This window comes from Drosophila hydei, unplaced genomic scaffold, assembly GCF_003285905.1.
Source record: "Drosophila hydei strain 15085-1641.00,03,60 unplaced genomic scaffold, DhydRS2 tig00008128-arrow-arrow-pilon, whole genome shotgun sequence".
NCBI classification, from domain to species: domain Eukaryota; kingdom Metazoa; phylum Arthropoda; class Insecta; order Diptera; family Drosophilidae; genus Drosophila; species Drosophila hydei.
Genome location: NW_022045838.1, coordinates 1093666 through 1108618, shown reverse-complemented (window position 1 = coordinate 1108618; position 14953 = coordinate 1093666). Strand labels below are relative to the sequence as shown.

The following is a 14953-nucleotide window of genomic DNA, read 5'->3' as shown; positions in this document are numbered from 1 at the left end:
TCCCTCTCTCGATCTCACTATCTTTCACTCCCTCTCTATCTGTCACGCTCTTCATATTTATATCTTTTTCTCTAGCCCTTTCTCTCTTGCTCTGTAGTGGTCTCTCTCTCTCTCTCAATATCTGCCTCTCGCTTTCATTGTCTCTCCCTGTATCTCTTTGCCTCTATGAAGTACTTTTTTCTTCACTTTTAAATTAGAATATCAGATCAATCAGGCATATGCAAGTTCTTCTAGCTTCTTGCTGCACTTTCAGCCCAGTGAAAAGACTTTCTTAAAGAATAGTCAGATTCTGATCTACAAAGCTTCATCAACTTCTGTTGATTCTGATCCAGAAAGCTTCATGAACTTCTGATTCTGATTCTGGTTTCAAAGTCATCAACCTAACTTGTCACTCCTTGCAGGATTAGGTCCTGTTTAAAGCATATTCCAACAAAATTGTAAAACTCTGAAATAAATGCACATAGAGCACATTCATCTCTGAAACTGCACTTTCATCGAAATCCAGAGCTTGCCTCCACCTTCACTGCAACTGCAAGTGCAACAGCAACTGCAGCAGTTCATTAGCGCAGTCGATGCTGCCTTGTTGCGCTGTATTCAAACGAACCTTCCGTTTGACCCTAATCCCAGTGGGCTGCTCACTCACCTCGATACATGGGGAACTCGCCATCGCTGTGGCTGTGGCAGAGCATTATGGGCGAACGACAACGCGATGCAGCGACCATGATGCCTGTCTTGTGGTGCCCGGCGACGGTCAGCTTGGTGGCGCCACTGGCCAAGTGGGTGCCCGTTGTGGCGGAAGAGCTGCTGGGCACATTGGCTGGCAAAGGATTGGCGGCCTTCAGCTGGGCAATGGTTACGGCTGCACCAGCGCCACCGCTGCTGGCTGGCGTCATGGTGGCGCACACGGAATAGGAGCGTGCCACATGGCTCAAGGTGCGACGTCGTATGGTTGCAGCTGCCATTGTGGTTGTTGTTGTTGTCGTTGCTGCATTGCTGCGATAATGATGCTGCGGCGTTGAATACTGACAATGATGGGCGGTGGGCGTGGCCGTTTGCTGTTGCTGCTGCTGCTGCTGCTGTTGCAGCTGATAGGCAGGCGCGCCACCTAACGACAAATGATGCTGCAACGGCGGATGCGCATGCTGATGCGGATGAGCATGAACGCTGGCATATTGATTAGGCGGATGCTGTTGCTGCTGCTGTTGCTGAAAGGGCGGATGGGAGTGTTGATGCTGCAGCAGTTGCCGTTGCTGCTGCTGCTGATGCTGCTGCTGCACGGCAGCCATTTGAAATTGCTGCTGCAGCTGCTGCAACAGATCATGCTGCAGTTGCTCGTTGCTCTTGGCCGCAGCATTGTCGCCAGTCGATTGGGTCTGCTTTTGCTTCTCCCAGGGTCCGTTGTTGTCGCCGCTGTAATCCAGCTTGAAAACCTTTCTAATAACACACGCACACACGCACACACACGTTAGCTCATTGGCTGGCAACTAATTGAGGCGCCGCACGTTCGCCAGCCAAATGGGGCAACATTAAAACGCGCTCGCGTCCTGTGCCAACAGCTGATGCAGTCGTCACTTATTTATGAACTGTGTTGTTGCTGTTGCTGTTGCTCTGTGTATGGAAGTATGTCGAACAGGACCTACTTGCAAAAACTTTCATCAAACAACACACACACACACTCTCTGTGGCACTCGGTGGCTTTTTTTATTATCAAGGATGACACGCGTCCAGCTTCCACTTGCAACGCGCAACTCGACCAGCTATGTTTCGCTTAAGTACAACGACTGATTGCGCCAAGCTTTGTTATCCTGTGCAAAAGCTGCCCAAGCAGTCAAAAGCACAGCCAAAGGCAGCCGAGAGGCTGCACTGAGAGCGCGCTCCCTCGCTCGCTCGCTCGCTCACAAAAAGCACAAGCTGGACCAGTTACAGCTTGGCTATGGGGAGGGGTGGCTGCCTCTGGTAACTGGGGGGCTTTTTGTTGCGCCTTACTTCTGTTTATGAACGTTCTTTTGCATGCAACGAGCGTATGTTTTGCCAACTCTTTCACTTTGTTTACCGTAAAAACGTACACGAAACGAGTAAAACAGCCGACAAAACGACAGCTATGAAATGTGTGGCATAGTTAAAGGCGTGCCACAGTGGGGTCAAATCAAATTAAAGAAAAAAATTGCAAAACTAATAAAAATTAGTTTCGATTTATTTAACTGATATGAAACTGCTTTAAAACTCAGGCCTATTCACTTTCTACTCGATTCTCAAATATTTAAATTGTATCAAGACTTATTAAATGCCTGATTTTTGTTGCATTTTTATTTTAATTTTCTTTTTTGATTAGTTTTATTTTTTATTTCTTGCTGTCATCAGCTCATTTACTTACCCATGCTAGTACAGTAAATAAAATTGAAAACAAAAATAATTGGGAATTTCGTTTTTTTTATCTTATTTTTGTTTTTTGTTTCAGTTTTAGTCTGTTTTTTTGAAGAATATATTTTTAAGCTCATGCCACCTCAATTTTAATTAAGTACGCCTCTCTATGCCATTCTCAATCTTTTAAGCAATATTAATATTTAATATATTGTTCGCATTCTCTCGCTCTCTCATTCATTTCCTTCTCACTCCGTTTATCACTTTCGTCTATCTCCTTTTTTGCACTCTCTCAGATGTTATATCATTTTTTCACGTTTTTCCATTTGCTGTGCACTTTCAATTGCTTTCTGATCTCTTTTAATTTTTTTAAAATTATTTTTACTATTTTCGCTCTCCTTTTTTCTTTCTGCCCTATACTAAAATTCATGAGAATCGCGCAGAAAGGCCATGTTTAACGGCACCTCTTGCATTTCATTTGTTTTCATGAAGAATAAATTAATTAAATTATTATAACAACTTATCGAGTACACTATGATCGTATGTCACAGCTAGTCAATTGCCCAAGATAAGATAAGATATTTGCCTTGACAAAAACGGACTACATAGGTAAATAGAAATATCTAGAAATATCTATGTCAAATTGTATAATGAGTAAAATACGTTGCAAATTAAATAGAATTGAAGCATTGTGCGAGTCCCTGATGCAGAATTTACTACAGTTGCCACCCACTGGGGTCTGACGATCAACTGAATCGAGGCGTTGAGGCAGCTTCTGGTCGTTTGGGTTCATTCACCCAAACCAGCAGACAAACACGAGGCCCAGTTCGTCAGCGCGAACAGCTGCTCCTGGGGAGCCAGGAGCCAGGAGCCAAAAAAAAAAAGCAGATTTTCAAGAGCAGCTGCAAAGCTCTCAAAAGCTCTCCACAAAACGAGAGATGGCGAGAGTTTTTCCTTTTTGTTTGAAAAAAAAAAAACGTTGAACTGAGAAACCCCATTCGGTTTGCAACATACCTTGTTTTTTTGTGATGCGAGCACGCGAAGTTGTAGTCGTAATTTATTTATATATTTGTCACTGGGTCTTTTGATAAAGTTGTTGCCAGATAATTTCGATGGCACCCACAGGACGCACAGGTGTGGGCCAGTGCGCGCCATGCCGTTAGCCCACCCCGGAATGATAAGAGAGAGCGTGTGCCACAAGAAGGTCGATATCATAATACAAACACATAGCAGGCGCACAGAAAAGTGCACAACCAGCAGCCCAGCATCGAATGGGATGTTAACCATATAGCAATTGGCTTACGGCTTACGATGGTGGCGGTGGCTGGTGGTTGGGCTGGTCTGTGTTTTGGGCAGCTCTATGCGTGGGCGCAAGTCAAAAAAGGAAAAGCGGGAAAAGCGAGCTGGCATTTGAATGTGCCTGCTGCTTGTTGCAACTTCTGTCGTGCTGTGTTCAAGGGTCGACTGCTTTAGGGGCGTTCCATTCGGTTGATGGGCCAACAAGTTGCCCTGCTTTCGCTCACTTACCGCATATTTCACGATCGTGCAGATAGTTGCTAGCGCTGCTCTTAATGCTGATGGAATCCAATGGCGTCGGCTCGAATATGTTGTACGAATCGCACGAAATGGCCTCCGCTGCTGACAAATATAAAGAAGAACAATTCATACATACGCTCAATTTTCCATGGCTCTCCCTGACTTACAGATGAATGTACTTTATAGTGTCCTAGCCCTAAATAAGGCTAATACTGCTGACAACTCTAGCATATTTCTGTCAAAATTAGAGCTATTCTCGTCATTAACATTCTTTAACCTTTTTAGATTTCTCATTTGAGGTTGCATTAAAATTTTGTCAACCTACAGAATCATCATAATTTTATAAACAGTTTTCAATATTTCAGAATTTTTCAAAATTTTAAATTATTTCAGAATTTTTAAAATTTTCCAGTATTTCAAAATTTTACAATTAAGAATTTTCAAAATTTTTCAATATTTCAAAATTTTTTCAAATTTTCCACATTTTAAAATAGTTCAGAATTTACAAAATTATCAAATATTTCAGACTTTTTTAAATCTTCCAAAATATCAGCATTTTTAAAATTTACCAACATTTCGGAATTTACTAAATTTTCTAATAAATCAGAATTTACAAAATTGTCTAATATTTCCGAATTTTTAAAATTTGCAATATTTTAAAATTTGTAATGCATCTAAATTTTTGAATTTTCAAAAATTTTCAATATTAAAAAAATTTTTTTTTGAAAACTTCTTGAAATTGTAATTTTCAATCGCTTTGAATAGCTCGTAATTTGTACATACAAATATTTTTTAATTTCCTAAGCCCCTTTGATTAAAACTCACATAACTTGGTCAAAAATAAAACGGATCCTGACTCTTAATAATATTTTCACTCGATTACTTAATAATTGAATTTTATTTATTTGTTATTAAATAAAGAAATTACATTTTTTTTAAGACTGCATTTTTAACTGTGACATTTTGTATTAAAACATTGAAATCCATTTTGTATGTTATGTATGTAGGTATATATGCATATGTCTATATATGTATATTATAAGAAACTATTACCAGTTCTAAGAGGGATAGCGAAAGCATTCGATTCATTTCCCAAAATAAACTAAAATTCCACTTGTATCATTTGAATATTTTACAAAACAATTATTTAAAATTTGTTTTTTGTTTTCTTGATTCTTACGCACATTGAAAGATAGATTTTATTATACCAGATACATTAAAGAGCCCTGTGGTCGACGTTCCTTGAACTCATTGCTATATTTATGCAGCTGCTTATTGACATTTGCCACAATGTTGAGCTGATTGTTGTTTAAATGAGTGAAGATTTTATCATACAGTTCCAGTGGTAAGCCGAGCAGCGAGGGATGCAAATGGGGCTTGAAGGACAGCAATTGCTGGGCACGCATCGGTTGGAAGAGTTGCTGGCGCAGCTGTAATGAGAGCTCGTCCAGCTTGCGAAAGCGTTGGTAGATCGGCTCTAGCTGTACGTTGAGCACATAGCGTCCGATAGACAGGCAAGTGCTAAAGCCGGGCTCCTTCGACGGCGCCACTGGACTTAGAGTTACCATCATCAGATCGCCCAGCAAAACGGCAAAGAGTCGAGACTGCAGTTTATGAGTTATAGCTGGCTCCTCCGGACAGCTATTATCGAGCAGGATGCGGAGCAACATGCGAAAGCCCGTATCTTCGAAGTCTTTTGTGTAGTGCACCCGTTCACGGCTAAGTAAACGGACATTGTAAACGTGAAAACAGCCGACAGACGGCACCGGCTTCAACAGTGCCCGTTTCTCCACAAAACTTTGATTCTCCACAAATCCCGACTCCAAGGCGACCATATAGATTAGCAATAACAATAGTTCGGCATTCGACAATTTGCTATTCTTATACTCTTGCAGCACATACTGCAAATGTAGCGGCACCGAAGTGGGCGTGGCATACTCTAAACACAATGGCGAATCCTCCTCCTTTTCTACCACCTCAAGTGGTTTACCATCGCTAGCCGCTGTAATGAGGCAAGGTTGTTTTTGGCAATGAGTACACTAATGTGCTTTTGGAAGTTGTGATTACTCTTGCATCGGTTTGCTCTACGAAAGTCATGAAAGCGTTGCAGGTTGCGTTTAGTTTGTTTTTTTTTATGTCTATGAGGTCGCAGAGATTAGTCAACAATGGTGCAACGAAACTCGAATTGAAGAAAGGAACCAATTTGTGTGCGTATGTGACATGTTTAACCCAAGAAGTTTGTGCGTAAGTGTATTTTTTAATGGATTATCTATATACTATAATAAAAAACTCAAAGGAAAACCACAGAGCTCAGTTGAAAGATTATTGTTACAGAAGTGCATGTCGTGACACGAAATAATCGATGCGAGACGTCATTGAAAAAATTACATGATTTTAATTATTTACTTAAATGAAAATATACATATATATATACATACATACATACAAACATACAAAAAATTACAAACTAACGAACTATCTGAGAAAAAAACAAACAAATTTCAAATTTAAGTTAGAGGCGGGCATCGTGACACGACACAAGTAAACTCAAAATAACTGTTTAATACAAAATATACATTGTTAATATACAGTACTAAAAAACAAATAAATTCCAAACAAATACATTATTGAACAGCTTAATTCGAAATGAATAAATTAATACGAACAATAATAAAATACTATAATTACTACAATCGCTAACATACAACACTCAGTTCGAACATCTAGAACAATCTTTTTCAAATCTAACTCAACTACGTATTTTGTAAATTAAATTAAATTTGTTTACCAAAAGATGTTAACGTCTCGCTGAAGAGCATAGACTATATAAAAAACCATGCAGGGGTGTGTCATGCTCAAATAAAATTTTCATATTTTCATTATTATTTGTGGAAGGAGTAAGAAATGTTAATGTACGCATGGAAAACCGAAAAAGGTTCGAACATTTGTTGTATGGTTAGTACGGCCAACTAAAAAGAATGCTTTTAACGAAACGATACAAATTAAGCTTTATATTTCGATATTTTTGGCTATGTCAACACGTGACCATCTCTAAGTACCAAACTGAATCATATGCAAGCTATTAAAGCAAACTCATACAAACTATATGTATGTGCATACATTTTATAACGATAATTTTTATTAATGAATACTAATACCCATATTAGTTGGTCAGCTTTATAGAGCCTAACTTACATGTCTCTCTATCCAATCGATCATCTGCAGCACCGTCGGCGCCTTCTATGACTCCAACTGTGGGTTGATCTATCACTGACGTTGTTGGTGTCGGTTCATCAATATTTGGACTATTTGCTTTTGGATCTGTCATTGTTCGTTATGTACGTACTAATTTGGTTGACATTACGTTACTTTTAGAAAATTTATTTTTATATTAATGGGAAATCATTTGATTAAAACACGAACGCTCTCTGCGTTTAAAAAATAACTATATCATTTCACGATGACAGGGCACTTACTTAAAAAGTAGCATTTAAAATGCAACTTAATGAAATAGATAGTTTCACTTATTTACACACTATTGCAAGTTCGATTTTGCCTTCCTAATGACATTATTTATTTTTCTTATAGCAATCTTATCTGCAATAATAAATTTGCAAAAAAACACATTTTATTTTAGACTATCGATATTATCGATACTGTCGATAGATTCAATTGATAGTTAATTAGCAGTTACTTGCTGGCGATCAGCACGCAGCTGCTATACGATTTTAATCTAATTATATAAAATGTTATATTTATATTGAATACTTTTTTCCATATTTATGCAGAAATGAATTTAATTATATATATTTAGTACAAGAATTTATATAAGATAAGTCGCAATTTACCCATCTCGTTTGTTACTCGCAATTCGCCCATCTCTAATTGCCGGCTTCTGTGAATTTTGTTTTGTAGCAATGAAAATGACTTCCATTGAGGAAAATGAAATGTATATGGTTAGACAAGCGCAAAGTCTGCGCAAAACAGACCCAAGCTCGGCCAAAGCATGGATATTGACCGCCAAAACACTTTATCCAAACGCCTTCAATGTGCAGTACGAAGCATATCTACTGGAGCGCGATGGCAAGAACAGCGAGAAGGCGGCCAACTATTTTAGTATAATGTAAAATGGTAAATAAAGCTGAAATAAAATATATTTTAATAATTTTCAACGTTACAGTGCCACAAACTTTACCAATCAACATGCAGAGCTGTGGCAAGAGGTAAACGCATTGACCAGCGCGCTGCGCAACGAAACGGAAAATACGCCCGAGCAGGAGTTCTATGTAAAGATGTACAAACACCTAACACCAGAGGTGCAGCACAGCATATTCGTGCATACGATTAGCAATTGTGGGGACAATTTACAGCAGTGTATACATAGTTACATACTTATGTTCAATAAGTTTCCCAAAACGGCAGCAACGCAGGCTCCTCGTCTGCTGGAGATGCTCGCCGAGGGCATGAAAGCTGATCCGGATGTTTATCAACGTATGCTCGTGGAGGAGGTTCTCCCAATGATACAGAACAAGCCCCCAGAGCTGAATCCAGTGCTTGCTTGTCGTCTCTACACCAATTCCTTGGAGTATTATCTGCGCCAAATCATGGACGATGAGAAATGCGACACAACAGAGGCGTGGAAGAATATATTCAAGGTGCTCATGCTGTGTGGTCAAATGATGGGCTGGGAGCCGTTTTTACCCTTCAGCAAGCAGGTCAACCAAAATGTCTATTGGGATAAATTGGTTAAGATATTGAGAGGCAGTCCAGCTGGCAGTTCCCAGGTGCTATTCTATGCCACAACGTTGTTCATTTACTCACTGCACGGCTACATACGCAAGCTACGCATAGAGGATGCAGAAGTCAGTCACGTCCTTGTCGAGGGCTTCATTGACTGGTCGCCAGAGGGTGGAGAAGTACAAAGCATGGATTGGACACCGGAAGGTGGCGAAGTGCAGAGCATGGAACCGCCCAAATTTTCAGCTACGACCGCAATCAGTCAAGAGTTGTCGGAGGCCTTTCTACACGCTGCTCGCTGCTGGCAGTTGCTGAATACTGAGCAGTTCCAGCGGGATTTTAGCCAACTTATGTTAGCATTGCCTTTAGCGCCTTGGATATCACGCTTTCTCTTCGATCTCGCCATTTACTTTGGACATCGCGATGAGGCCAACAAACTGATGGCCGATATGACCACGCAGAGCACCCTAGTGCAGAGCCTGCAAATTCTTAGCCTTAATCTAATGCAGGGAAGCATGACGGTAAGTGAATGAATGTAGAATCGCTCAGATATTTCATGATCTTATCTATTTCAGCTTCAGGGCTTTCAGTGCATTCTAAAGATACTCGCTGAACTGCCTGCTACTAGTGGCCAACTCTTGGAGAACATCAGCTTAAAGAGCCATCGTCACATGATATTTTTGCCTCTTACCAAAATTGCACTGATTCAGTACTGCACGCGCGCTATAATCAGTCGATTGAGTCGCATGCTCTTCGAGCCCAACTGTTCGGATCGCTTGCTGGGCGATCTGTTGGCTCTGCTGCAATTGAGCTCCGATAAGGATGTCGTACTTAAGCAACACATTTTCAATCTGATCACGCAACGCAAATCGTTTAATTTGCACGTCTTGTCGAATTATATTATTGCCACGGATATAATCGAAGAATTGGCTTTCATTTGGAACTCTCAGCAGCAGGATGACGCCAACTTTGAGCTAACTGGGTCGCCAACCGGCAGCAGCGGCGCTTCTGGCGCAACAAATGCGACTGCCGTTGCTACAACTCAGCCACGCCGCATTGGCACTCGAGGCGCCGACAAGGGCGCTCGAGATGAATTCAAATCGCTGATTCGTCAGCAAATCGCGCGTTGCAATGAGCACGTGCCCACGCTAGTGGCCAATTTTATTACACAGGAGCAACTGACGCTGGTACAGCATATCTTTGGCATGGCTCCACCCGTCGAAACAATTGTTATTAAATGAGCTCCTCCGGCATACATAAACAGCTAGGAAATGATTGGTAAACAGATCAGAGCTTTGTCCAGGTATAAAACTGATTGGGATCATACAGATACGAAAATGTTATTCGAATTAACTTATTCCATATGAAAAGCCAGTTGGAAAACTCGTGTACTCCACTGAACCAATGCCATACGACGTGAGCTTATTTGGATTTTAAGCCGGAGCGGACTTAAGCCAACTAACACTTAATGTCACAATTTAAGATACATTATATATTGTATATACAAAGCTTGTAGCTATATCAGTAACATAATTATATTGTCAAGAATCAACCTTGATCTTAATAATAAAATCAGCTATTGTTTAATTTATAATTCATAAATCATTAGATTGTATTATTTATTACATAATTTAACAATTCTAAAGATTGTAAAACAATCATAATGTTTAATACCTCTTGCGAAACGTGCGAATTAATCATAAAACCCTAAATCGACGGGAAACTGTATAAGTTAAGTTAGACCCAACTTTTTTATAGATTGTTTCACTCCTATCAGAAGGTTATCAAACGAGTCTTTAAAAATGGTTTTAAAACAATAAATATATTTTATATAATACTGTGTTGTTTATAAAACAAAAAAATATTATTTATATGATATGTACATTTGAACAGTTACATAACGGTGCTTTCCTATACTAGTTAGTGCATAAGATCTCTATTTCCAATGCTGCCTGCAAAGGAAAGTGCAGCTTCACAATCAAGGTACAAGTTACAATTTAATAAATACAATTACTTTTATAAGTTTTATGCTGTCTTTGGTAAATATTTTAAGTTTACATAAATATTTATCGATTTTGATAATAGCCTCTTGCTTACGTTTTAAACTAACAAAGAAAAACAACGATGAAGTCTTAACAAATGTGGCTATGAATTTACTTGAATATCACATAATTTATTAAGGTGCTAAAAATTATCTCTTGGTTTCTGTTGCATCCGACAGTGAGGTTGGACTTTGAGGTTGTATTGGCAATTTTACATCATTGGCTATCTCATCGTCGGGCAGATGGATGCCAAAGTCGTGCTTCATATAAGACATCAGCACATTGTAAACTGCCGTGCAGACATTGACGAAGGCGACGCGATATTTGGTGTCCAGGTACCGAAAATTGATATATTGCGCTGCCGGCCATGTTAGCCAGTCCATCAGATATATATATGGAAATTTGCCAATTAACTCCTGATTCGTCGCCTGTAGCGTCTGCCGTTCCAAAGAACATACCGTATAGAAGAATAACAATATGCAGATGGGCGACATAACTATCTGATCGATGAGTATCTTATTGATGATGTTCCTCATGGTGCGATGTGGCATTACGCGATCCATCCAATTGTAGATGAAATGATGAAACGGACCCTGTACGGATCCCGCCACGAACATTCGAAAGATACGTGCGCCATCGTAGCCATTATGTTGACTCAAGCCGTGGCGATATTCGTACTCCTGGGCAATTACATCGCCCACTGCCATCAGGATGCCGGATCCGAGCACATTGGTGACCAGCAGATACTTGCCAAACATTTTGCTCCATAACAGCTTGGTCCAACGCAATAACATGAAGGTGTTGGCCTGACTGGCCTCACCCTTGCCATGTCCGTACCGTTTTCCAAGCGTTCTGCCATAATCTGTTGAAATAGTTCTGGGCAAGATTTGGGACTTTGTTACAAGCGCTGAGAATGTTCGGTGTGTTATACATCTCCTGCTATGCCGCAATAGTGGTTGGTGAACAAGTGCGCTTCCTCGAACCAGCATATACATGCTGTCTGCCGCAGAGAGCCACACACAGCCTCACCGTTTAAGAGAAAAACAAAATGTTTTATTTCTAGAGTCTTGTCATCTGAATGGGATTTTTTTTATCACGTTACGAATTCGTGTTTATTTTGCTTATCGGTTTGCATAACGGCGAACTGGTGGGCGAGGATTCATCAACAGTCGATAGTGCACATAACCAATGAAACGTTAAAAACTATCGATACTGCCTATTCTTTGTAAATGTCTATTAATTTTGATATTAGTTGATATATATGTTTGAAAACTGAAAACCATTGAAAAGATTGCCAATTTTACGCACCACTTAATTTTAAATAATCTGTTTAGCTTACATTGTAATCGAGTTGATTGTACGACAAGTGTAACAGTGACAAAATCAAATTGAAATTAATTTTTCATTTCTACAATGCGCTCATAAAGTTCAAGACACATTCTATTTTATTATAAAATTAAGCAAAGTAAAATTCGAAACAAAATGTCGAATAAGGGAACATTTTTAAAATTTATATTAGATATATCGATGACACTTTATAATCGTTTGCTTTCGTTTGATTAGTGCAGCCCTGGCAACGTCGGCGTCACTTTTCTGTTTCTGCTTTGCTCTTTGGTTCGCGTTATTTTTAGGCCGCCTAACACAATTTTATTCTCAACGCTAGCGCGCCAAATATTTTTCTGCCTAAAATAGGAACAAAATTCCATTAAAAAACACGCAAGTTTCCACTTATAAAACACAACTCACACACATCACTATCAACATTTTTAAGGTTAGACACGGCTAACAAAAGTTGTCAAAAATATATGAAATTTACATGCATAAATTAAAAAAAGTTGTCGGCGGCTAATTTATTACTTTACTTCAGTAAAAATCAATGCCATGAAACTACTCTACGTCTTCGCGCTAATATTGGCCGTGCGTATAGCATCGGTATTTGTGGTCAAGACTTATTATGTGCCGGATGAATATTGGCAGAGCCTTGAAGTAGCACACAAACTAACGTTCGGGTAAGCAGGACTGCGGGAGGTCGAAACTAGAGATGAGCGCGTGTTGCCTGACTCAATCCAACTCGTGTATGTTTGTTATATATGAGTGGAATTTCATGAAAATGGAACACGCGCTCATTTGTAATATTATATTAATTTAAAACAATTTGCATTTCACAACCACAGCTATGGCTACCTTACCTGGGAATGGGTGCAGGGTATACGCAGCTATGTTTATCCGCTGATAATAGCAGCCATATACAAATTGCTCGCGCTGCTGCAGCTAGACAGCGCCCAACTTTTGGTATTGCTGCCACGCCTACTGCAAGCCACATTGACTGCCTACTCTGACTATCGTTTCTACGTCTGGACTGGCAAAAGAAAGTGGGCGCTCTTCTTAATACTGGTGCCTTGGTTCTGGTTCTACACGGGCTCCCGCACGCTGGCCAACACACTGGAGGCTTCGCTGACTACAATTGCTCTCAGCTATTTTCCTTGGTTTGGCGAAGGCAGCGCGTATTTGTGGCCCGCTGCGATCTGTTGCTTCCTGCGTCCGACTGCGGCTGTGATTTGGGTGCCCTTGGTGCTGTATCATCTGCGGAAGACGAAATTGTCTTCGCTAGATTTGATCCTGAAGCGCTTTGTGCTTATTGGGCAAGTGCGATTTTATATTATTATTATCTATATGCCTAATTTCCGTTCTCTCACAGGGCACTTGTTGCTGGCATTGGCGTTGCCATTGACACCTATTGGCATGGCCAGTTGATTGTGACGCCTTGGGAGTTCCTCAAGTATAATATCCTGCATAACATTGGTAGCTTTTATGGCTCGCATCCGTGGTATTGGTACTTCACAGTGGGTCTGCCAACAGTGCTGGGCATTAATACTCTACCATTTATCTACGGCATCGTGGAAACCGTACGCAAAGGCAACAGGCAACCAGTGAGCAAGCAACTCTTGATAAGTATTCTGATTACCTTGACGGTGCTCAGCACTGTGGAGCACAAGGAGTTCCGCTTTGTATCTTCGCTGTTGCCTTTGTGCCTGTTCGTCTCGGCGGAAGCTTTGTCTCGCTGGAGCTATCACGCATCGAGGCTTCAACTGTGGACAGCTGCTTTAATTATTCTGCTGGGCAATGTGGTGCCTGCTTGGTATTTGAGCACTATTCATCAAAAGGGACCCATTGAGCTGATGCCAAAGCTGCAAGAAATAGCTAAGGATTATCGTGACGAACGCGAACAACGCGCTAATATACTCTTCCTTATGCCATGCCACTCGACGCCCTATTACAGGTGAGTTCCGAATGGTTATTCATTTAAATCTTCACTATATTGATGCCTTAATCTTTTGCAGTCACATTCATGAGAATGTCACCATGCGCTTCCTTACCTGTGAGCCCAATTTGGAGCAGCGAGAAAACTTTAAGGACGAGGCCGATCGTTTCTTTGATGCTCCCATGCACTGGCTGCGTTCCCACATACCAGTTCATCCAATCACTGCACAGCCATCCCATGTGGTTCTCTTTGACTCACTAGACAAGAAGATCAGTGAATACCTTATTAACTACAAGCTGCTGCACAGCATTGAGCACGCAGAGGTAAAGAAATTGGTTGAGTCACCTTTGCTGCATGATTTGTCCACAGCATTGGGAACGCAACTGCCTAATGTCGCGTCTCTCTTGCAGCACGTGCAGTCGCGTACGGGTAAGAGTATATTGGTCTATCAGCGCCTGAAGCAGGGCGAAGAGAATGCATTTAATCGCCAGGAGTACGAGGATCAAGCCGATCCTCCTGAACTGCCAACTGAAACACAATCGAGTGAAAATCTGTTCAATTAATTTATTGCAAATTTTTTTTTAAATTGTCCTTTTTCTGTATGGCAAAGACTTGATGCAACACTTAGCCCTCCGTTTTTATATGAAAAAAGTAAGCAACAAATTGAAATTATTAACATTACGGCCTTAGGAGCAGTTTCTAAAACGTATTTTTGAACAAATTTTGTAATCAGTTTTTTGTAGTTTTGTCGTAGCTGATAATATTTAAATCGATGATCTTGTATTAGGCATTCATGTCTAAAGTGAGGCAATATATTTAAGTGAAAGTAATTTAATAGTTTCCTTTCTTAGTTCTTTTGTAATAAAGGTTGAGTAGAAGAAAAACCAAAACAAAAATTATTTTGATATTTAAAATTGAACGATATTCGCAATTACATTTGGGATATTCCAGTGTGACATTCAAATTTGCTTAACAATGCGTACCAATACCTTTCGCATAAGAAATACCTTTGGAA

At 40.2% G+C, this 14953-nt stretch overlaps 4 protein-coding genes across 5 annotated transcripts; 2 read left to right on the top strand and 2 right to left on the bottom strand.

The window, feature by feature from the left end:
* Nucleotides 1-5042: 5042 nt before the first annotated feature.
* Nucleotides 5043-7479, bottom strand: LOC111601561 (protein nutcracker). Its single transcript, XM_023318206.2, has 2 exons — nucleotides 7093-7479; nucleotides 5043-5899 (listed from the first exon to the last, which is right to left on the bottom strand). The coding sequence occupies exons 1-2, from the start codon at nucleotides 7223-7225 to the stop codon at nucleotides 5100-5102; spliced, it is 933 nt and encodes a 310-aa protein (XP_023173974.2). The 5' UTR covers nucleotides 7226-7479; the 3' UTR covers nucleotides 5043-5099.
* Nucleotides 7480-7688: 209 nt separating this feature from the next.
* Nucleotides 7689-10195, top strand: LOC111601579 (integrator complex subunit 10). The gene is made up of 3 exons (XM_023318234.2): nucleotides 7689-8020; nucleotides 8078-9155; nucleotides 9210-10195. The coding sequence occupies exons 1-3, from the start codon at nucleotides 7815-7817 to the stop codon at nucleotides 9873-9875; spliced, it is 1950 nt and encodes a 649-aa protein (XP_023174002.2). The 5' UTR covers nucleotides 7689-7814; the 3' UTR covers nucleotides 9876-10195.
* A 301-nt stretch (nucleotides 10196-10496) lies between these two features.
* Nucleotides 10497-12099, bottom strand: LOC111601570 (mpv17-like protein 2). Its single transcript, XM_023318219.2, has 2 exons — nucleotides 12016-12099; nucleotides 10497-11948 (listed from the first exon to the last, which is right to left on the bottom strand). The coding sequence occupies exon 2, from the start codon at nucleotides 11669-11671 to the stop codon at nucleotides 10826-10828; it is 846 nt and encodes a 281-aa protein (XP_023173987.1). The 5' UTR covers nucleotides 11672-11948; nucleotides 12016-12099; the 3' UTR covers nucleotides 10497-10825.
* A 253-nt stretch (nucleotides 12100-12352) lies between these two features.
* LOC111601569 (GPI mannosyltransferase 3) lies at nucleotides 12353-14763 on the top strand. 2 transcript variants are annotated; one of them, XM_023318218.2, is made up of 6 exons: nucleotides 12353-12447; nucleotides 12544-12685; nucleotides 12851-13318; nucleotides 13375-13956; nucleotides 14018-14261; nucleotides 14349-14763. In XM_023318218.2, the coding sequence occupies exons 2-6, from the start codon at nucleotides 12558-12560 to the stop codon at nucleotides 14499-14501; spliced, it is 1575 nt and encodes a 524-aa protein (XP_023173986.1). In that variant the 5' UTR covers nucleotides 12353-12447; nucleotides 12544-12557; the 3' UTR covers nucleotides 14502-14763. The 2 variants fall into 2 exon arrangements, with proteins under 2 accessions (XP_023173986.1, XP_023173983.1); XM_023318215.2 differs by having other exon boundaries at nucleotides 14018-14763.
* Nucleotides 14764-14953: the final 190 nt, after the last annotated feature.